The sequence below is a fragment of the Notechis scutatus genome, chromosome 3 (assembly GCF_049901735.1).
Source record: "Notechis scutatus isolate UNSWTSFEM ecotype Mainland chromosome 3, rNotScu1.2, whole genome shotgun sequence".
Lineage (NCBI taxonomy): Eukaryota > Metazoa > Chordata > Lepidosauria > Squamata > Elapidae > Notechis > Notechis scutatus.
This window is the reverse complement of record NC_142011.1, coordinates 54,868,910-54,892,649: the sequence shown is the minus strand read 5'-3', so window position 1 is coordinate 54,892,649 and position 23,740 is coordinate 54,868,910. Positions and strand designations below refer to the sequence as shown.

The following is a 23,740-nucleotide window of genomic DNA, read 5'->3' as shown; positions in this document are numbered from 1 at the left end:
TTTGTTATGTTTGTCCCATGGATACAATTATACTGCCTAAAAAAATAATGCACAAAATAAAAAGTCCTAATAGAAGTTCACAAATCATGAATATAATCCATACTGTGGAATAAATGAATGCACTTCTATTGTATGTTTAGGCATGACAGAATTGGCATGTGCATTCAGTGGCAAAACAGGCAAATGAGTGTAACAGACCAAATGCAGGATCCAGCTGAACTTCTTACATGTATAGTAAGGACTATCCTCTTATGCTAAGCAATTCCTCTTCATCTCTATAAGGAAGCTAACTAAAGGCAGAACAGAGCATGGTATTTAGTCTTCCTATGTTTAAAAACATGATTTCAGTGTGCATGCTACACTGACAGTAAGCAGAAAATGGGGGTTATTCCCATAGGAATTGCTTCCAAGTAAACATGCAAAAGCTTGCAAAATATCATGGGACAAACAGTATAACTTATCTTTAGAGAAAGGTAAAACAAATTTTGCTATAAATAAGTCTGGGAGAAACTTGACTTATTGGTATGATGTATTGCAGAGAAAGCTCTTTAATTTTACCTGACAAATCAGCAGAGGACACATATAACAACACTTACAGATTAGAGATGCCTCCAGTTAAGAATGTGCAAGTTGGGTGAACTCAAGGTCAAGTTTAGCCCATAGAGAAGCCTCCCATTTATATAGCAATAGGACTTAGACTTATATACCGCTTTATAGTGCTTTACAGCTCTCTCTAAGCAGTTTACAGAGTCAGCATATTGGCCCCAACAATCTGGCTCCTCATTTTACCCACCTCAGAAGGATGGAAGGCTGAGTCAACCTTCAGCCTGTGTGAATCAAACTGCCAAAGTGCAGGCAGCTGGCTGTCAGCAGAAGTAGTCTGCAGTATTGCACTCTAACCACTGTGCCACCAAGGCTCCTTTTATATGCTACATTTGGGCTGCATTTACATATATTATTTTATCACAGTACATTTCACTGGAACCAGGAAGATTTATTTACAAGTAACAATACATAAAATATGATATAGAGTCACAAAACAGACCTACTCACCACAAACTGTTCTATAAACCAATACTTAGTCCGTTTGTTTCTTAATAACATTAGCTATCACCTCATGATAATAAGGTTAACTTCCCAGATGCTGAAAGGAAAAAGCTATGCCTTCCTTTTAAAGTAACAGTGTTGGTGGCAACATTGATTAGGATGTTGGAGGAAGAGAAAGGATATCTGCAGCTTAATGGGTCCAGAGTGATCAGCTCTAAACTGCCCCTATTACTCACACTGCAGTTTTCTCTAGACTCTGCATTTCCCTGAGAAGGGCCTTACCTGTTAATGCTTCTTTGCGCACTTTGAACATGTCAATGATAGGTGTGGTGATGCCAGCCATGGTCCCAATCATGCTCCCCAAACCCAGGTTTATCAGCATCAGGAAGAACATCACTGACCAGAAAGGAGAAGCTGGGAAGTGGGTCATTGCTTCAGTGAAAGCTATGAATGCGAGGCCAGTTCCCTGCACTGACTGTACACAGCCAAAAGAAGATGCTTATGTTATTCTTGACAACAGAAAGAGTGTTATAAAAGCAGGTGTGTGTTTGGATGTGTATTCTTGTCAATAGATTTCTGTCTGTAAAACTACAAGCTTTCAGAGCCAAACAGCCAACCACATATTACCCTCTGGTCCAATGAAGGGAATTTCCTATGTGGATAAGTAGAGGCAAAAGCATGCATGTACTGAGGATTGCATAAGCATCTGCTGCTTTCTATATATACATGCTCTGCAAGAGAGAAAATAAACTCTGGCTTTATATTGCATGTATATCATAGATATGATGGGATGAGTATTTGTTCCTCAAGTTTTCCCAACATCACTAACTTCAAATGACCCAGGTACATTTATTCACTCATGGACCATAAGTCCTGAACCTCTTTCTTTCAATAGCTGTGGAGAAAGGAAACCCACCAGTTCAATAAACTATGATCAATTGGGAAAAACTACTGCACAGTGAGAAAATTCATGAACTTTCTTTCACATCAGGTTTGATATCCAATGGTATTTTCTTATCATAGATATTTTCACTCAGTACCCTTGAAATGAGTGCTAAGTGGCAATAGATTTCAGAAACCTCAGAACTTTAAAATCCAGTGACATAATTGTGGGCCGAGGCATTTCCTGTTGTAATTCTGCTCCAATAAATTACATTAACAAGAAAAACAAAAGACGTCTGAGCCATTCTTCTGGATCTATGTATCATGTCTCTATGATAAACCAGGAACAGAACTGATCCCTGCTCTGCTATACCCTATATCAGGTGTCAAACTCACAGCCCGTGGGCTGGATGCATCACACACTGGCCATGCCAACCCCCAGTTTAGCGAGGGGAAAAAAGTTGAGATACATCACATGATGACATGATGTCATAAATTTGATACCCGTGCCCTATATCCAAGCAATAATTTTCAAGAGCACATGTGGGCTGATTTTCTTTGGCATCTCCAAGATTCCTTGCCCCACCTGGCTTTTTTAAAAATCTTTCGATTAAAATAATTATGTAGAAAGCCCACTTATTTTGAAACACCTTTTTTTTACAAAGATGCCTCTGGATCTTATACATCTGAAACTTTAGTCACTGTTTGGAATCAAAGTCCACTATGGAGAATGTTCTATACACCTTCCAGATAAAGTTCTTCAGATCAGGTCTAATTTGGCCTCTGGCTGTGTAAGTCCAATTGAGTTGATCAATGCATGGACTGCCCAGTTATTTGGAATGAGTTTGTGCCAGTTGACCCCAATGAAATAGACTGGTGATAAGACTACAGCTTCAGCCTAGAGCCCCGGAGGAAGCAGATTAATTAAGAGCTCTTTCAGTTAGGGTCAAATCTGGATACAGTACTGAGACAGCATTTGGTTGATTACCTGTGGAGGGACTGTGTGGAGCTGCATCTAACCTAGCCCTCAGTCTATAGTAGAACAAAGTGATGACCATGTAAAAAATAAACCACATTAAGAACTTATCTTTATTTACAAACCAGACCAATATCTACAGTCAATTTATATAAGGGATTTGACATTTGGGCAATATTTGACCATGTCTTCATTCTGGAAGAGATATTGCTTCGGAAGAACTATACTGCAATGTGTCTTTTTTTCCCTATAGTTTATCTCTTTCTTTTCAAAGGAATTAAGATGACCAAAAATGCCAGTCTTTAAACATACCTTGTTAAGCTCGTCTTCCAGCAGGCAGGGATCCAATCCCAGCTTCTCAAATTGATCCTTCTTCACTGTCTTTATCACAGCATATATTTCAGTGTAATCCTTGGCTGTGAGATGGGAGAAGTTCACTTGGGGTGGTATCAGGGCATGGCTGAGGACATTTGTGTTCAGATAATCCAGGACCTTCTCAGCATTCCTACAATAGAAAAAAAAAGTACTTACAGAGACATTCTCCGGATTTCAACATACAATGAATTCACCTACTCTTAGCAAAATAAGTCATCATTTTTAGGCTGATGTAGAAGAATTAGTTTTATTACTCCTAGCAATTTCTTCAGAAACTAAATAATGAAAAGATCTCTATTTCCTGTAAACTTGAGATAGCAATCCACTTGGAGGAGAATGATAGATTACTGAAATTGCAAATCGGAATAAAACTGCACTTCAGAAATGATAACGGTATGTCCTAGAGTTCCCTGCCTAAATCACCTGGACAGACAATGAAGGAGGTACTTACTCAACCACACACTTTTCATTCATGACATTGGCTTTGAAGCCTAGCACAGCAAAAACAACCAATGTGGCCAAGATGGAAGTGAAGAAATTGATAAAGGAGACAAGGGCTGCATCGAAGTGGCAGTTATTATCCTGCTTGTTGTAACTGGAAAAGGCAATAACTCCACCAAAACCCAGTCCAAGGGCAAAGAAGACCTGAGTGGCAGCTTCTCGCCATACTTGGAGATCCAACATTTTATCAAGCTGCAAAAAAGAGACACGGACAGAAAGGTCAAGTTACCCCTTTATGTTTGTTGGTGAGCAGGGAAACACCTACAGTATCACAACTTGTAAACAAAGAGAAAGGTTGTAGGTATACTTTGTATATTATGGCAAGGGTCCAATAACTTTCTCTTCTGCCAATGGAATTATGGATGATAATGGGCAAGTCCAAAGAAAGTGGGGCATTTTAAAGATCTATTTAAATCCTGCAATTATTTGTTTGGAGTCTTTATATATTAATGTTTCCCAATAAACTAGATTAAATTAGATATATATTATTAGATATATATTAATGTTTCCCAATAAATTGAGCATACAAAACATTGGCTAGACCAATACTTGAATACAGCTCATCAGTCTGGAACCCACATTATGTATTTGATATTTATACAGTTGAGAAAATCCAGAAATATTTCACAAGAAGAGTTCTCTACTCCTCTACTCATTGCAGAATACCTTATGCCACCAGACTTGAAATTCTAGACCTAGAAAACCTAGAACTACACTGCCTTCGGTCTGATCTAAGTATAGCATATAAAATTATATATTGCAATCTCCTTCAGCTTCAACCATAACAATACAAGAGCATACAATAGATACAAACTCAAGGTTAACCGCACCAAACTTGATTGCAGGAAATATGACTTTAGCAACAGAGTGGTCAATGTCTGGAATACTCTACCTGACTCTGTGGTTTCTTCCCCAAACCCCAAAAACTTTAACCTTAGACTGTCTACTATTGACCTCATCCCTTTCCTAAGAGGTCTGTAGGGGACGTGCATAAGTGCACCAATGTGCCTACTGTCCCTGTCCTATTGTTTCTTTTTATTTTTCTTATACGTATCCATTTCATGTATTCATAACTATGTTTATACTTATATCCGTTATCTTATAATTGCTTGACAAAATAAAATAAATAAATAAATAAATAATATTCTCTGGGCAGGTTACAGTCATAAAACATACATCGTTTTATATGATTTTTACTTGATGATGAATTACAATTTTTATCTGTATTCTGCTGTTACTCATTGGAACACAACTATAAGTAGCCATCAAATTACAAACCATAAAATAAATTTGTCAGTGGACGAGCATCACAACTAAACTAAAAATAAGCGTTACACAAAGAGTACTGTAGTGAGTAAGTTAAAGGTAATGTAGGAAGACTGACTTCAGGTTCAATTCACCAAAGGTGCTCAATTTCAAAATTCCACTTAGGAATGCAAACTTAGCACCTAGTTCGTCCTTTCTCAAAACTGCATCTTTGCCAAGATCATGCAGCTGCCCTCCACAGCTGGCACGTAGTTCTAGATAAGGATGATATCTGCTTTGGGAGTTGCAGATGGCATCTGCCTGACAATCCAGGCATCCCAAAGCATTTTTGAAAACATGCCCAAGCGATATAAAAAAAACTCACCCAGTGATGCAGAAATTTCCATAAGATGCAAACATTCTGGGATAATATCCAACAACTGAATTATTATTCCTACATATCTGACGTACCAAAATGGGAGGGGGGGAGGCACAACTTAAAGCACATCTAAGAGTAGAGAAATAAAATCTCTTTGAAATTTACAGGTAGTCCTTGACTTATGACCACAATTGAGCCCAAAATTGGTATTGCTAAATGAGACAGTTAAGTGAATTTTGCCCCATTTTATAACCTTTCCTGCCACAGTTGTTAATGATTGCAGTTGAATCACTGCAGTCATTAAGTTAGTAACAGGGTTGTTGACTGAACCTGGTTTCCCCGTTGACTTTGTCAGAGGGTCACAAAACATGATCACATGACCCTGGGAAACTGCAACCACCTTAAATATGAATGAATTGCCCAGCATCCAAATTTTGATCACGTGACTATGGACATGTTGCAATGGTTATAAATGTGGAAAATGGTCACGTCACTTTTTCCAGTGACTTTGAATGGTCGCTAAACAAACTGTTGTAAGTCGAGGACTATCTGTACCCGTAGTGACCCTGTGAAGGTTCTTCTCCCTCAGCCTAATCTACCTCTCAGTGTGAATGTGGAGTGGAGAAATCTGGAGGCTCACCTTAATAGTTGGACACAAAGCCAACTGGAAGAAGCTCTAAGAAGGAGGTGAAAGCAAACCACAGTTGAACAGTTTTGAGGGACTAACAATAATGTAAAGGTATTTTTAAAAAGTCTTTACCTTAGGAGTGAACATATGTAGAATCCCATCTACTGCCCCTCTCAAAAGCAAACCCCGGATCAGGAAACAGATCAACACCACATATGGAAAGAGAGAGCTGAAATACATCACCTAAGTGGGGAGGAGAGGATGTGACATCAATCAGCAATAGCACTGATAGGCACCAACCCTAATAAGTTTTCTTTAATGTGTCATAGTTTTCTATAAAAAATGTTCAGATTTTCAATTTGATGAGATGAGAATTATCATCTTCTGGACATTCCTAGCCTTCCTTGTAAACAGAACTATGATTTTCAGAAGGTCAGTCCACTAGACAGAGAAACTGAAAAACATCTTGGAAAAAGATAATGGCAATCACTTCCACACATTGCCAGAAAATCAACATGGGCATGACTATACATTCACCAATAAACAAGTCGGTGAGTCTCTGTTGAAGTAAGAGTTATGGTGTCTTGCAGGATTTTAAATATGAATAAAGGTATCAGATCCCTACATTGGTGAAGTAAACATAGCCCATAAAAACTGTTACGATAAATTTGTTCATTCATCTTGTAATATATATATATATGATCGGTAGGGAGAGAGAGAGAGAGGGAGGGAGGGAGGGAGGGAGAGAGAGAGACCTAATGATCCCTGAAACAGCTGGATAATGGTAAATATAACCCCCATAGTTGCCATGGGCCTGTTCACATGCTTGTCTTTTAAATCAGGGGTCTCCAACCTTGGCAACTTTAAGCCTGGAGGACTTCAACTCCCAGAATTCCCCAGCCAGCAAAGCTGGCTGGGGAATTCTGGGAGTTGAAGTCCTCCAGGCTTAAAGTTGCCAAGGTTGGAGACCCCTGTTTTAAATAACTACCAAAAAGCATCAGATCATGGAACACAGAATAGGCATAACTATTATATTTGACAAATGTTTAGACAAAATCTGCAGTATTCACTTGAACACTCTGGACGTGTAGTAGTGACTACTGATCTATAGACTTAAAAGAAGGGTTATCAATTAATTCTAAAAGTTATTCTCTGTTTCAACCCATCACCCATGATGCTTACCTTTCCTGAGGATTGGATTCCTTTGATCATCGCTAAGCATACAATGCTCCAAGCTATCAGCAGGCATAAAGTCATTCTCCAGTTAAGTCCACCACTCTCTGAAATGGAGTCGGAAATGTCCAGGGCATCACGATACCAGAAGAAAGTAGTTGCAGAGCTTTTGTCACATTCCGGTTCTATGACTGCAGAAGATAAGAACTTGGGTTGAATAAATTTCCTACAGATCTTTGAGTTGGCATTTGACAGTAGGATGCCTCAGGTGTAGCTTAAGTGAGGTAGAATTTATTTAGAACCAATCCATAGGACACATCAGGAAATATGCCTAGAGGTCTTTTTCAGAAACGGACGTGGGGAGAATATTGCTATCCAAAATTAAAGATTAAATAAATGGGGTGATTTATACTCACTATAAAAGATTCATCTATGTGCTGGGCTCAAGGTCTATTAAATGCTCCATTAACTTCCAAAGTGTTTCGGTTGCATCCTTTGGAAACTATTTCTTACCAGCTAATGCAATCTTTTATTCTAACAGGATGAAACGGACCTGAGCTATTGTCTTTTTCTTGGAATGGAAGCCTGTGCTGTGCTACACTCTTAACATCACAGAAAAAGAGAGCAACGTTATTACTTTCAGATATAGGCAAATGAATACTTCGTGCTTCTCACAGAAGGAAGAAAAACGGTGAGCACATCACGTCCCACCCTTTTTCAAGTGGGATTAACAAGAAGCAGCATTAAGTACTATTTCAACAATTAACTTTATGGCTTTTATTATTCTAATAAAAAGTAAACAATTAGAATGGAAATTTGCCTCATCTTCTTTTCCCTATAGAGAGAGTTGCAAAAACTGGCTACTCACTTGCCACTGAGCCATTTTTTAAAACAGGACATTCACTCCAAGGTAAAGGATACTGGAAGGATTTGAAAAAGTAGAAGATGCTCCATCCAATGATCACATTATAATAGAGTCCAACAAACAAGGAGACCTGGCAAAAGGAAATTGAAATTATGTCTAGCTCTTACATAATAATATTTCATTCAAACAAAGGAAGAGGACCTTCTAAAGTGAACCCCAGAAAATGGCCCATTGCCGTTTATTTGCTAATTTATTTAGCAAATATCTGGACTTTCATTATGAATAGTTTTGTGAACATATTTAACCTCCAAGTTAATGCTCTGGGAGCATTTATATGCCAACAGAATGCTCCCGAAGAGCCAATCTAATTCAAGGACTGTAGATCATGTTTTCACTCAGTTGATGGCATAGATTTATTTCACCCATTGAAATGAATAGAGTGTGTGCATGAGCAAGAAATGTGAAAGTACATTAAATGTGATGCAGAAGCCTATCTGGATGTTTTTGTATTTCTCCTTTGAATGTGTGGATAATTTTGAATCAGAATTTTCCAAGAAAGCAAATATGGAATACATTCAGTGCAGGTAAATTATATGAGTACTACAATAATATACATTTCATAGAATCCCTTTGTGTATAAAAGTTTAACCCTCTGTAGAGTATGGATCCTTAACCAGCGTTTGTTGGGTTTAACATAGTCATAGAATGATCTGCTTGAAAGACTTTATTATTTTCCCATTTGCCAGCTGCTCAGTGATTTTCAGAAAGGAGTAATCCAGCATGGGATGTTCTGCCTTATGATCCTCCTATGGAACATTGATTGAAAAGATGGCAACTGTCAAACTATATAAGAGCTCCTGAGCCAAATATAAAATGTTTATCAGGCGAAATTTAAAAAAAACAACCACAAGCTGAAACAGAAATTTATCTTAACTAAAATTTGATGAGCTTGACCTATTGCCATTAAATCAAAAGAGAAATCTGATAAATGTTAAATAAAGCAGAAAAAAATAATTTGAGAAGATGAAGCATTCTGTTTTGTACTGAATTTTGACTTCATGTTTTTTCAATTAAGTTGAATTTAATAATAATAGCAAGAAAGTATAGTATGGAGATAAAATGCTGATAAAATGGTTACATTATTCTAATAATCCTCAAATAACTGGTCAGTGGAACTTTTAGGAAAGAGATTTTTGCTGGAAATTGATGGTGTTAAATTAAGGAACCCAAGCGCAGCTTCATAAGCTGCCATCTTTTCCATTGAAAAATGGTTGTTCTCCACCAGCACCATTCTCCTAATGAGCTAAGTTCCCACATTAACTACAATTTATATAATATTGTAAAATCCAGTAGCAGAACATGCAAAATGATCTCAAACATTATGCTTTACTTCATCATAATTTCCCTAGTTCTCAGCAATATTTATTCCTTTTTAGATCTTCCAGCAAGACCACGTTTCTTTTGCATCCATTAGACTGCTAGACATTTTAGGCATTTCACTTAGAAATAAATACTTTTCAGGATGACTTGTAATATTTCTCCAATGTACTGTTATGCAATTGTTTAAAAGTTAGAAGTTAGCACATTTTATAAAATGTCCCCAATCTAAATGGCTTATTTTTTTTTCTTATGCTAAAAGCCTGATTATTTCCTAAATTCCTAATCAGAGAAAAATGGAGTTTTAGGAGAAGGCTATGAATGTTGATACATGCAAGTAGAACATATAACACATTTAATTTTGATGACATCCCCTTTATGACATTGTGCAGCTTTTTGCTTTTTTTTTTTTAAAAAAAGCTGTCCTAAGCATGAATTTCAGATCCCTAATTGATTCCACGTATCAACATATTTTTATTCTATTATTTCATAATTAATCACCCTTAGCTAGAGGTGCTGAAAAATTAACATATCTGCTAGATTTTTGATGGCCAGGCATTAGCTTCTTTTTTTCCTGTTAGAACTTTGACATGCACCAACAGGCAGATGTATATACTGTACACAAAAGCTTTATTTTATGAACCACTACAGAATGGAATTGCAAAAAAACCAAATAAACCCTATCCAGTAAACCCCAAACATCTTAAATTTTAGAAGAATTTATTGAGCTAATCATCCCGTTTTTTTTCCCTTTCCTTTTTAGCTGTTTCTGTTTGATAACCAGGAGTTACAAATTTTGGTCTACCTACTATAAATCGTGCACAAATTTACTACTAGATCCGGATTTTTTCTCAAAACCACCTACATAATATTATCCACCCATTTATAGGCTGTATGAGACATGTAAACTCATCCAATCACTCACTAAGAGGCTGGCAAATCCAATGCCACCTAATCGAGGGCAAACATAATTCCACACTCCTATGCTGCCCCGGCGGATTCTCTGCCCTACAGCCAGTTCCAGGAAAAAGAGAGGGACTCCAATAAGGATGAGCAGGATGAGATAGGGGACTAGATAAGCACCTGAAAGGGAAAAGAATGTTTAATTAGAGACATTTCTTTTTCTGCTACAGATCACAAGAAAACATCATCAGACGTTGGACACTTGTAGGCAGATCGAACAGCATGCATGAGGCAAAGGTTTAAAAAAAAACCTTTGGGGTTTCAGACAGCAAGTGGCTTCTGTTAGCTCTTCAGAATGAGGTCACATTTTTATTCAGCTCTGAAGCAAAAACCTTGCTTTATCACATTGCTTCATGGCTTTTTATGTTTCCCCAAAGGGAACTGGAGAAATAAACAACTGGCCACAACATCTTCTGTTTTAGAATTGCTTCTGTTTTAGAATTGCTTTTGTTTTAGAATTGCTTGTTTTAGAATTGCAGAGTTGGATCATTAAAGTCTCTCTGAGGGAATGACATCTGCCACATTTCTGATAAATACAGGCAGTAGGATATAGATTTTTGTGAAGAGAAAGAAATGTGCATCAAGGCTGAAAAAAAAAAGTAAAAGGGGCTTCTGGGTGTGGTGATATGGCTGGTTAGTTTTCTCCACCAGGGCCTCCACAAGCAGAAACAGCACAGTACACCAGGAGACAGTTTTTTTCCAGAGAAAAATTTCTCTGGAGGAAGGAGAAATCAGGTCATTGCCCACTTGTGCTCTGGAAGAATTGTTCCCCATGAGAGGAGCACAGGAACTGAGTTACTTGTGACCAGTTGCAAGTTGAGTGACTTGGGACCCAAGGGAATTTATAATGTGCCCTTAACTGCTATTCAGCCTTACAGAGATAACCCAAGTTAACAGAGATAACCTAAGAGAGATATCCAAATGGCAGTGAAGATTTTGGTGAATAGCTTACTTTTCAAATTAAGGCAGGGGATTCTATTTTAAGGCATTTCAATTTAAAAGTCAACAATTTAAGAAGATTGTGACCTAAGAAAAGTTTCAACCAGACAAAGGGGACAGAGATTTCAAAAATAGAAGATTTTTTTTTCTGACAAAGGTGCCTTTGAAAATAATAAAATTAACTAGAACACAGCTTCCTGGGAATGTTGACTGTTTATTTTTAAGGACAGTAGTAGTTGGAAGATTTTACAAAACAAAAAGAAAAGAATAATATGAACTATGTTGTGGGACTGTAACTATAGAGAGATAATTGGGACTAAAGTGTTAAGGATAGAAGCAAAACAGAAGAAAAGGAAAAGTCTGCCTTTTACTTTTACCACAGTAAATTGACACTACAAAGAAAGCTGCCAAACTGGGAGAAGGATGTGGGAGCTCACTAGAACAACTTGCAGATAAAGGCATTTAACCAGATTGATTGCAGAAAATATAACATTAATGCCTTAAGAGGGACAAGATTTGATTTGAACAAGAAACAATCAACTAATATACTGTATTTATTAAAGAAGGTTAATAAAGACCAATATGGGTTTTATCTAAAAGACAACTACGAGATAATATTAGAAAAATTTTAAATATTCTGGAATACTTGGAGCAACATAATGAAAAACAAGCTGCATTGATATTCATAGATGCAAGAAGGCCTTTAACAATTTCAATTGGATTATTTTGTTTAGAATTCTGGGACATATGAACCTTAGAGATAATTTTATTAAATGGGTGAAATCTAGTTGGACTTTTCAGAAAGCACAAATAATTGTTAATGGAGAACTAACAAAACTTCCAAAAATTAAAAAAAAGAAAAGGGAAAGATGTCCACTGACTCCACTTTTGTTCATTTTGGTTTTTGAGGTACTGAACAAAGACATAAGATCAGAGACTTATGGGGGTTAATATTATTGTCTAAGTTAATAGTTAAGGGTATTTGCAGATCATTTGGTGTTAGTTTTAGAAATTGCACTAGAGAGAGTAGAAACATAGAAATGTTAATAACCTTTGTATATTAGCAGGAAGTTTTGCAAGCTTAGACAACTGATGGCAGAAAAAGACCTAGTGGTCTATCGAATCTGCCCTTTGAGTTTGTTTTTTGTTTCCTTTTTAATTAATTACTGTAAATTTTTTATATTTAATTAGTATTATTTTTATCAGATGAGTTTTTAATGTTAGAAATGGATATTGGATACATAAACCACTCAAGGTCTGCAGTGATTTCAGCAGCATATAAATTTGATGGATGGATGGACGACTAAGCTTTTTACAATAAATGTACATGCATATTTGTAAAGTTATCATTGGTTTCATTTTCAGATAGACATTCAGTGATTATGCTAAGCCATCATAAGCCTTGTCTGGTTCTGATTCAGTGCAATGTACATTTTATACATATTTTGTAGAACAGCCTCTGGTGTGAGCCCAGCCAGATGTGATTTATTTAATAAATAATGGTTAAGCAAAATATTGCTCAGCAAGCTATCCAAGCCAATCAATGTCCTCATCAACCTCACATCTACCATAATCATATGCTGCCTTTTGCATTTATTGTCCCCACAGCAGCTCTGTGCTGAAAAAAAAAAAACAATTCCTGGAAATGCAGCTAGATGAAAACTTCTTCATCAAAGATTCTTAAAATAGCACCACTATAATTCTTAGGTTAAATGGACAGAAAAGAATTAACTGGGTAGATTGGGAAACATAAATAGCTGATCAGAAAATCTAAAAATATGAACGCTTGGAAGTTACCCACTAACATAAAGTGATCCCTCCCTCTTCCTATTAATATTCCAAGCTCATTCAGCATCAGCAGGATTTAAAAACCTCCCTCACATTCAGAATAGCCGGTTAAGCAGTTTGAGAAAAAAAAATAAGGCATTCACACTATACTATTGGTGTAATGCTTGCCACAGCTCTGAGAAAGCTAGCTCCCCCATCCCAAATCTTTCTCACCCCCGTGAAACCTCTAAACAGGTTGCATCTGATTAAAAAAAACCTGAACAAACAAATAACATGGTCACAGGAAAACAATATAACCCTGAAATACTTTTAAAGCATAAACCTTTACATTGCTGCGTATCTTAAATGAATCTCCATAATATTCCCTATAGCAATAGAACCACCATTCATTGCTAAGCTGCTTCATATTTTGATCAATAGTGAATGAAAGGGTCAGTCAAATTTCTATGCAGGTGTGCACTGTATACATACTATATAAATCCTCCTTCCCAAAACTGTGCTTGGAAAACAAGATATATGGCAAGGTTCCTTCTTAATACAACAGCACTCTCTGGTGGCCCACCAATGTGCAGACAGCTAGAAATATAGACAACAGTGAGGAAGGGCTGTGTAGCCAAGGTGAGCTCCACAAGTGGTTGCTTAGGATTGCACATAACCAGAGACCCCATAGGCTAAAAACACCTGCATAAACATATTTTAAAAATGATTTTACAGATGAAGCTTTGGGATGGCCTGATGTCCAGCACAAAAGGCTGAAGTTCAACGTTCAAGACAGTGGCAGTGCAATTCTATTGAGGTATAGTCACCAAAAGTGCTCTCAGATAAGTGCAGATGTGTTTGCACTTTGTATTACCAATATTTATGTAGAGACTGGACTCTCAGCCTTTAAGTATTAAAGAAAATCTTAGAGTGGCTAATAATAAATATGGTTTAAAATCAAAATGATTGGAAATAGAACCAGAAACAAATAATTCATGGCAAATTAATACTATTTCTATTTAACACTATTCTACTATTAGTGGAGCATAGTCTGCTGGACTGCAATTCAAAAGAATAAAATGAGCATCAGAAGTGCAGATGATTTGGGTGCAGGTTTTTAAAAAGGAAAGGAATTTCAGAGAATTATCCCCCTGACAGATTCCGGAGACATAATTTATTTCCAGCTATCCAGTGGGTTGGAGAGGATAAAAAAGAATTACATAATAGAAAATACTATCATTAATTTAAAAATGACAAATAATATATTATTCTATATGTGAAATATAAATTAAACAGGTAAATGAATATTGTGTATCACAACTAACTTGACAAATTTAAATCACAGAAAGCTGAACCGGGTTAACGTATCTAAAATTATTACTAGTTTAGAGGTTTTTAATAAAGAGGGTTTATTTAATACTTCTGAGACAATCATGGATTGATTTTTTCACCATGGATTTGCTAGCACAATCAAGGAATCACCAATAAATCAAGCAAAATGTCCTTTGTTGATTCAGATGCTGTTTTTTTTACCAAAACAAGTAAATAAGTAAGGGACTTGACTTGTTCATGATGGAATTATGAAATAATCTAGGAAAATAATGTGTGTTAATGTATGAAAAGTTTGATTTAGGGTAACAGCTTCTATTTGTCCTCTTGATTATACAAGGGTATAAGATATGAGGATACCTGAAACTGGTTGTGAGGCATCCCAAGGGGATCACTGAGATGCCAGTTTTTTGTTTTTTATTTTTATTTTTCGTTTACAATTTTATAGATATTGGTTTTATTATTGTGAGCCAATCCAGAGTTGTGGGTTTGTTTGTTTGTTTTTAAATTTCTATGCTGTTCATCTCCCCTACAAAGTGATTCTGGATGTTTATGATGGGAGGCAATAAACAGACTAAATACAAGCTAAATACAAGAAAAAATTACTTAAAGTAACGTGCTTTACCATACAGTCACGGGAACGGTTATTGCTCAGTAGTAGATTATAAATTTTACCTGCCTTTACAGAGAAAGTTGGAAAAGATTCTCCTCTGAAACTGAAGAGTCCCTCTGGGTTAGCTAAGGATGGAGAACTTCTGGCTTTCAAACCAGAAAATCTGGTCAACCCAGCTAATAATGGAGGATGAAGGGTGTACATGTATAACATGCAAATCATGGCTTTCAAGACAAAACAGCCTCCTTTCTCTACACTACAGCAGATGCTTTCTCTGTTGAGAACTGTTTCTTCTTCCTTGATCACTTACCTCCACCATTCTTTTGGCACAAATATGGAAACCGCCACACATTCCCCAGGCCCACAGAGTAGCCTATTTGAGCCAAAATGTACTGTAGCTTGTTGTTCCATGCTGGCCTGTCATCGTCTGCTTCTTCCCCAACTTGCTGTTTGTTCCAGTTTTCTGAAGCCACATTTAAGACACTGTTTCTATAGTCCACCGGTTCCTCCAGAGCCAGTAGATCAGCCACTGATTCTGTGACAGGCTCATTGCTCTGTTCTCGTTGAGTTACTTTGCTGCTCTTAGGCATTGAGATGGTTTGGTGTAGCCACTTCTAGGTTAAGTACAGATTTATTCCAAGGCCAGGGGGAATAAAACTTTTTAAAGGGCAAGTGTTGGGATAACACGTCAGATCTGAGTCATTTGTGCGAGACCTGCAAAATAGTACAAAAAGGAAAGCAAATTAAAATATGGTAGGGTGCATTACCACTTTCCCCACTGCTGACCCATCCATGTGTGCTTCATCATTCTTCAACCACACAGTGCAGATGTGGACATTGGCTACAAGAGTCAATTGTCCATAAGTCTTAGTGTTCGTTCTTAAAGAACAATTTCCTAGTCCATAATGCTTGAAAAGATGCTGGCAATTCACAGTGGAACCATAAAAGATGGGGCTGGAAAGGGGATACAGGAGACAGAATGTCTACATAGAATTTTTTGGGTAGAAGCCATTCCATTATGTACAATATGCTAATATATTTGCACAATTAGGTCAGGTTGCACAATTAGCTTTTCTTGGTACAGATATTGGGATAATTGGCTATTCCAATGTCGGTATCAAGTATTTAATTAATTTTTGAGAACATTCATTGTCTAGGGCATATTAAATAAAAAGAGTATGAAAATTTCATTTCAAGCCTAAAGGAAGATCGTGCACCTGTTTTTCACTATTTCCAACAAAACCTTGGATAGTTGTTTCAATTTCTTATTGGCTTGCTGCTAAAATTCAATACTTGTGGGCTGGGCAGGGGGTTACAAAAAAGGGATTTGAGGTCATACATGATCTATAGTCTATAGATCCCAGCTATAAAGCAACTTCATAACCAGCCATCTCTTCATTTTAATGCCCCCTTTTCCAATCAATCACAATCTGAAGATTTACAGTAGTTTTTTAATCTAACATTTTCCCCCAAGTGCATGCAATGCCAACAATGTGTCAGAAGCTATTTAGGTTAAAATACTACAGCAGTAAAGAGAAGACCAAGCTTTGGCAGTTTTCGCATAGGAGCAGCCAACATTAAAGTTATCTTTTTGTTGCTGACATTATCAGAGTAACTAGAACGGCCAGAAATCTTCTGTTAAATTGCCCGTGACACTTGTACAGCAGATAATATCTGTGAAGTGTTTGGCATTGCAAGCGAAGCCATTGATTTCTTGGCTTTGCCATTCGAGAACTATCATCTCTCAATAGAAAACCCTCCCCCAACTGAATAGAGCACAGTCCCCTGCCTTTCAGTGTATGCACCTGATTCTGGACTATTTCCAGACTGATGTAGTTTCATTTCCCTGAAAACATATTTTACAATGAGATTTATAAAAAGCTGTTTTGACTAGCACTTTCCTGCTTGTGTATAGTTTGGAGCAACTGAGGTTGCTCCTCAGTGTAATATTCACTTTAGTCTACAAAATCATAACCAATAGGTCCTCGTAAGTGGTACCCACAAGGCTTTCTGCTCCATCTGTTATTCTACATATTATTTTTAAAACTATTTTAAAATACAAAATTAACATCCGAGATATATATATGCATATATACATATGTATATGTATATATATATGTGTATGTGTATGTGTATGTGTATATATATATATATATATATATATATATATATATATATATATATTTGTGTGTGTGTATATATATATATACATACTATGTATGTATGTATGTATGTATGTGTGTGTGTGTGTGTGTGTGTGTGTGTGTGTATGTATATATATATATATATATATATATATATATATATATATATATATATATATATATATTCTTAAGTTTTCGCGGGTACTTACATGTATGGTATTCAGCTTTGTTCGGGTATTTTCCCACGTCATTATAGTTGTGCATTATAGTTGTGCATTATAGTTGTGCAAACCACCCAAAAGCAACTTGCACAAAGAAGAATTAAAAGCCCTGCAAGCCCTAAAAAAGGATAGCAGCATAATCATACTTCCAGCAGACAAAGGGAATGCCACAGTAGTAATGGACAGAAAAGACTACAAAACAAAATTGACAGATCTATTCCAAGACTCCAGATACAAACCCATAAACATGGACCCAACCACATATCTGGAAAAAATAACCAAGAAGAAAATTATAACCAGCCACATGAGCAAAGAGATCCAACAGACGATCATCCCAAGAGAAAAATCTTCCAGATGCCCCAAACTATACGGCCTCCCAAAAATACACAAAGAAGGCATACCTCTCAGACCCATAGTCAGCTCCAGAGGAGCACCACTACAAAACCTAGCTAAACACTTAGCAAAACAGCTACAGCCCCATGCTGAAACATGTACAAAACTCATACCACTTCTTGGAAATGATCAAAGATCTACACGTGGAACAAGAAGATCTGCTTGTAAGTTTCGACGTGGTTTCACTATTCACTCAAGTCCCGATAAAAGAAACTCTTGAAATCATCAAAAATAAATACCAACCAGCTAAACACCTCATGGAACTAGCAGAACACTGCTTAACCAACACATATTTCATATACAAAGGACAAAGATACAAGCAAATTGAAGGAGCTCCTATGGGATCACCACTGTCACCCGTCATTGCAAACCTGTTCATGGAAGAATTCGAATCCAGAGCCCTGGCTAACGCCACCCACAAACCCAAACTATGGTTAAGATACATCGATGACACATTTGTGATTTGGCCCCGTGGAAAAGAAAACCTAAACAATTTCCTAATACACCTAAACAGCACACACCCCAAAATCAAGTTCACCATGGAAATGGAAACAAACAACTACCATTCCTAGATGTACTAATCTACAAAAAAACAGATGGCACACTAGGACACACCATATACCAGAAGAAAACACACACCAACCACTACCTCAATGCCCAATCCCACCACCACCCAGCACAGATAAACTCCGTGGCCAAAACACTAATTGCCAGAACCAAACGCCTGGCAGACAAGACACACATAAAGACTGAACTATGCACCCTGACTAAAGTACTGACAGCCAACGGCTTCCACAAAAGCAAAATCACCGGCTTGATCCACAAAAACACACTGAGACATAATGGAGACCTAGAAGATGAACAGACCTATGGAACAGCTGTCCTGCCCTACATAAGAGGTACTACAGACAAAATCAGTAAGATACTACACAGGCATCACATCAAGACTGCCTTCAAAACAGACAGAAAAATAGCAGCCATCCTTAGAAACCCCAAAGATAAAATTGACCTGGAAAACCAAGGCATATATGAAGTCCCCTGTGCATCATGCCCGGCCACATACATTGGACAGACCAACAGAAGAATAAGTACTCGCCTGGATGAACACAAAAATGCAGTAAAAAAGCTGGAACACACTTCCTCACTAGTCCAACACATGAAACCACAGGTCATAGCATCAATTTCAATGGCACCAAAACCCTAGCCACTATAGAAAACCCCAGCCACAGAATTATCAGAGAAGCCATAGAGATTGAAAAAAGACCTGAAAGCATGAATAGGAGAGATGATTCCACCAGACTGTCAATTATTTGGAAGCCTGCACTCACAAACAAAAAAATCTCCACAACACTAGCCAGGCAAACACCTGGGCACAAACAGACCTCCCCCCCGATACCTCCAGCTCAAACACACCCCAACCAGGCACCCAGATGAAACCTAACTTCCTAACAAATGATAGCCGTCCATTTACTCGGAGCCAAGCTGCACTAAAAGCCTCCAATACAGGAACACAATGTTGCCAGCCAACCAAGACAAAAAAAGCCACAAAACAGACAGAAGATATTAGAAACACCAATCAAGCAGAACACAGCAAACTCCAAGACCAATAAACACAGACCAAGACTCCCAACCAATCAGGATGAAGAAAAAACCATTCTGGCACAGCAGTAGGCTAGCCCCAAATTTAAAACTGAACCAATTGCAAAAGTCTGACTCACAGACGAACACAATACAGAAGCCTGATGATGGCAGATGAGATTCTGCCGAAACGTTGCTACAACTTTAAAAGCACAACTATAATGACATGGGAAAATACCCGAACAAAGCTGAATACCATATATATATACATATATGTGTATGTATGTATGTATGTATGTATGTATGTATGTATGTGTGTGTGTGTGTGTATATATATATATATATATATATATATATATATATATATATATATATACACACACACACACACACATATACATATACACATACATATACATATACATACAGATAGTCCTTGACGTACGACCACAATTGAACTCAAGATTTCTGTCACTAAGTGAGACATTTGTTAAGTGATTTTTGCCCCATTTAACGAACTTTCTTGCAACAGTTGTTGAGTGAATCACTGCAGTAGTTAAATTAGTTACAGGATTGTTAAGTGAATCTGACTCCCCCATTGACTTTCCTTGTCACAAGGTCGCGAAAAGGGATCACATTACACTGCAACCATCATAAACATGAGTCAGTTGCCAAGCGTCTGAATTTTGATCACATGAACATGAGGATGCTGTAACAGGGACATAAATATGAAAAACAGTCATAAGTCACTTTTTTCAGTGTGCCATTGTAATTTCGAACAGTCACTAAGTGTATTGTTGGAAGTCGAGCACTCCCTGTAGTTAGCCTTCTAAGAGACAAATATTTTGCCAGTGTCCATGCTTACCTTTTTGTGAGAGTCCCCACAACATACTTTCAAATTTTCAAATGTGTCCATCAAAGAAAAGATTTGGTGCTTCTACCATAGGATAGGCAATTCAGAGAATCCAGGAATAGAATAGAATAGAATAGAATAGAATAGAATGGAATGGAATGGAATGGAATGGAATGGAATGGAATGGAATGGAATAGAATAGAATAGAATAGAATAGAATAGAATAGAATAGAATAGAATAGAATAGAGAATTCTTTATTGATTGGACACACAAGGAATTTGTCTTGGTGAATTGAATGAAAGTTTTGCATCTGAGAGAAATAGGAATGGATCTAGAACTGAACTGACTCCCATAGAAGCCCTGTGTTTTGCCTTTAATAAATCAGTCTTAATTTATTTCACCAACTTCGCACTAAAAAGAACAACTAATATGCACCATCTTTGATCAAAATCTAAGCAAATGCTATCAAAATATATGTGAAAGAGTGACCTATCCAGGATCAGAGAAACTGAAAAACTATAGTATACACTGCATATTTTTTTTCATCTTTTTAAAAATACTCTGTGGTCTGAAAGACTTCATAATCTATTATAAAACCTGTAGAAACTTTACCAGTAATGGAAAATACTGTTGAACGCATAATATCTCATCTTTTACACAGTACATCAGGTTATTTCTTTTTAAATCATAGGAACATAGCCAGGTTGCTTAACCTGGTTGCCTAATCTGTGGTTATATATGTATATCTTCACTAAGTAAATATCTGTATATACCTAACCACTTGTATACTAAGTAGCATTTTACTAATTCCCATGACTGGATCAAAAAAAATTAATCATATTCATGCATTTCCCTTCCTTCTCCTGGAAGATTAAATAAAATTAATTTTAGTTTTGCTTTGGGAGATATATATATATACATAAACTGAATCTAAATCCTGGTCAAAAAGGAGATGGAAGGTGCTCAAGCCTCATTTATTATACAATAGGTCCGGCTTGGCTATTGGATAAAGTTTAAACATTATTAAGGATACAAAGCTAGTAACCAAGATTTTCCTGACCTTAGTAAACCCAAAGGCAATTTATGTTCCTTCGGTTATTTGAGCACATACAAAAAGATGGATTTTCATGATGGAATTCCAATTAAACTAATCTTAAACAGGAACCGAGTGTAAGCTCTTCTTGTGGATTTATTTTCCTTTAACAATTTAGCTGCAATAGCAGTGACAGTAATGATCCAGTTTACTGTTTTCCCTGTAATGTGTTTTTTGTGCTTTGCAGATGGGAAGGTGACTGTTCAATTGTTCTCAACATTGTGAAATAAGAAAAGAGAAACTGCTACTATATATGGCAAAACATTCTTCTCACTGAGCGTGTGACATGGAAGCATCAATATTGTGCAATAATATTTTAAATCAATATCAGCATTCAGCAATAAGAGGAGAGAGTTTTCTATCTGTTCCAAGGGATTAATGTTCCTAAATATCATAGCTATGGAGAGTTCTTAATTCTTTAGTTGTTCTGCTTTAAAAACTGCATGGCTTAAATATTACATCACATTAAGCAAAAGCTGTGCACCCCTGCAATTAATGCCACAAGTACTGAGAGAACGTAAATCTTTACCAAATTAAACTCTAGTGCACATTCTGTTTTAATTTAATTTGGAGAAATTACTGTAATTGATTGTATGTACCAGTCCCAGGTACTACTGATACAGCAAGTTCAAAGACTTGTTAATGTATCTTAGCAACCAGCAGCCTAAAATAGCATGGATCTGGATGCGAAAATGTGAGTTCTCAAAAGGAATGAAATAATGAGGTGAGGAAGCAAAACAGCCCTAAATATTTTATTGCTAAGCATTTTTATTTCCATGTGAGGCCACAGAAATCCACTATCACTTAACTTTTTGGGCTGGTTTTCACAAATACAACCAATCAAAATTGGTGCTAGACTTATTTGCCCCTTCTGTTTTAATAGATTCTTATATTTTTGAATAACTCACATAAACCTATGAAATAGTCACAGACTATGTATTTGGAAATTTTGATCTGATTTCTGAAAATTCTGTACAGATTCGTTCACTTTTCTATTCATTATTCCAACAACATACCATGTTTTTTTCTGCTTTAACATATATTCATATTTATTCCATATTATATCAGAGTATATCATTTTAAAATTTCCTTTTTGCTGTAAACTGGTTGAACATTCCTACAGATATCTGCTTTTTAAGATGTCCCCTCTCTGAATATTTGGGAGGTTACTTATACTGTCTCTTCAAAATATTCCAAGGTTCTGTGATAAAGTCATTATATTATTTAAAAAGTTATAAAATTTAGATTTATACTTCCCTTGGTCTGAATAGCCCACTCAAGAATCTTCTCAATGCACAGAGCAGATAGAAGATATAAAACAACTGATAGTAAAAATGGTAATTATATTATTAATGCATGTTGTTTGTTACTAATATTCAGAAAATATACAGTGTTTAGCATTCACAATTACATCCAGATTCTGGGTCCTTGATCAATGACCTCAGCTGGAGGACAATTATTAGGAAGTGTTAATTTATTTCCTACAGTTGGGCTGCCAAATGTTAAATACATTTAACATGATAGTAAAGATCTTATAATGTTTGGTATTCATATAAGTAGTTGGTTAGATATATATAGCCAGTTAAGCTATAGTAGTCTGTACTGTCACTCAATAATAAACATCTGATAATGTCCGGTGTTCATATTAGTTGGTTATTGTCCCCTCTAATGAAAACCTGTAAGAATATAGTTGACATTTTTTACAGGTTTTCATTAGAAGGGACAATAACCAAATAATATGAACACCAGACATTATCAGATGTTTATTATTGAGTGACAGTATAGACTACTATAGCTTAACTGGCAAAGTCTTAAGAATCAGTTATTCATAGACAGAATGAAAAGTTGTTATAATTCAATTGTTTGCCACTTAGAATCACATTCATGGGATGGGTAGCTATGTAAAATAAATAAACAAATCCATTCTTTCAGCCACATAGAAAATGCATTTGAGACTTGAGATGAAAAATACAGCAGATTCACCCTAATCAATAAAGTTTTGTAATCAGAATGGAGCTGTTCTTGGTACTGATTCTTCCAGCAAAAGCTGTTATTAAAGTAAGGAAATCTGTAATAAAAAGAATGAACAGTAGTGTGGCAATTAAAATAAATTTTTCATGGATCACAGTACATTGTACCAGGTGCATGTGAATCTGAAAAAAATTGGCTGTAATCCACAATAAAAGTTGTACACTCTTATTTGTTTTTGCTGCAAGACTATTATAGCAACCATTCTAGGAACCATCATTTCAGGATAGTCTCCCTGTATTTTTCTTTCAATACACCATTTAAATTATCACTGGCTCCATTTTTTTCTCTATATCATCCTATTTCTCTCTTTATTTCCCTCTTTAATGAAATCCTTCTTGAGGGCCATAATTTCTCCATTCAAATTCTT

The 23,740-nt window shown here is 36.4% G+C and overlaps 1 protein-coding gene across 1 annotated transcript in view; it reads right to left on the bottom strand.

Moving 5' to 3' along the window:
* The window catches only part of SLC6A17 (solute carrier family 6 member 17), a 33,987-nt gene extending 10,580 nt beyond the window's left edge, over window positions 1-23,407 (bottom strand). Inside the window, exons 1-9 of the mRNA XM_026677925.2 lie at window positions 23,315-23,407; window positions 15,370-15,753; window positions 10,374-10,531; window positions 8,075-8,201; window positions 7,216-7,397; window positions 6,166-6,276; window positions 3,732-3,973; window positions 3,218-3,410; window positions 1,330-1,522 (exon numbers count right to left, since the gene is read on the bottom strand). Coding sequence (XP_026533710.1) covers window positions 1,330-1,522; window positions 3,218-3,410; window positions 3,732-3,973; window positions 6,166-6,276; window positions 7,216-7,397; window positions 8,075-8,201; window positions 10,374-10,531; window positions 15,370-15,649 — 1,486 coding nt within the window. The 5' untranslated portion in view covers window positions 15,650-15,753; window positions 23,315-23,407. The remainder of the gene's footprint in view (window positions 1-1,329; window positions 1,523-3,217; window positions 3,411-3,731; window positions 3,974-6,165; window positions 6,277-7,215; window positions 7,398-8,074; window positions 8,202-10,373; window positions 10,532-15,369; window positions 15,754-23,314) is intronic.
* Between the last annotated feature and the right edge of the window lie 333 nt (window positions 23,408-23,740).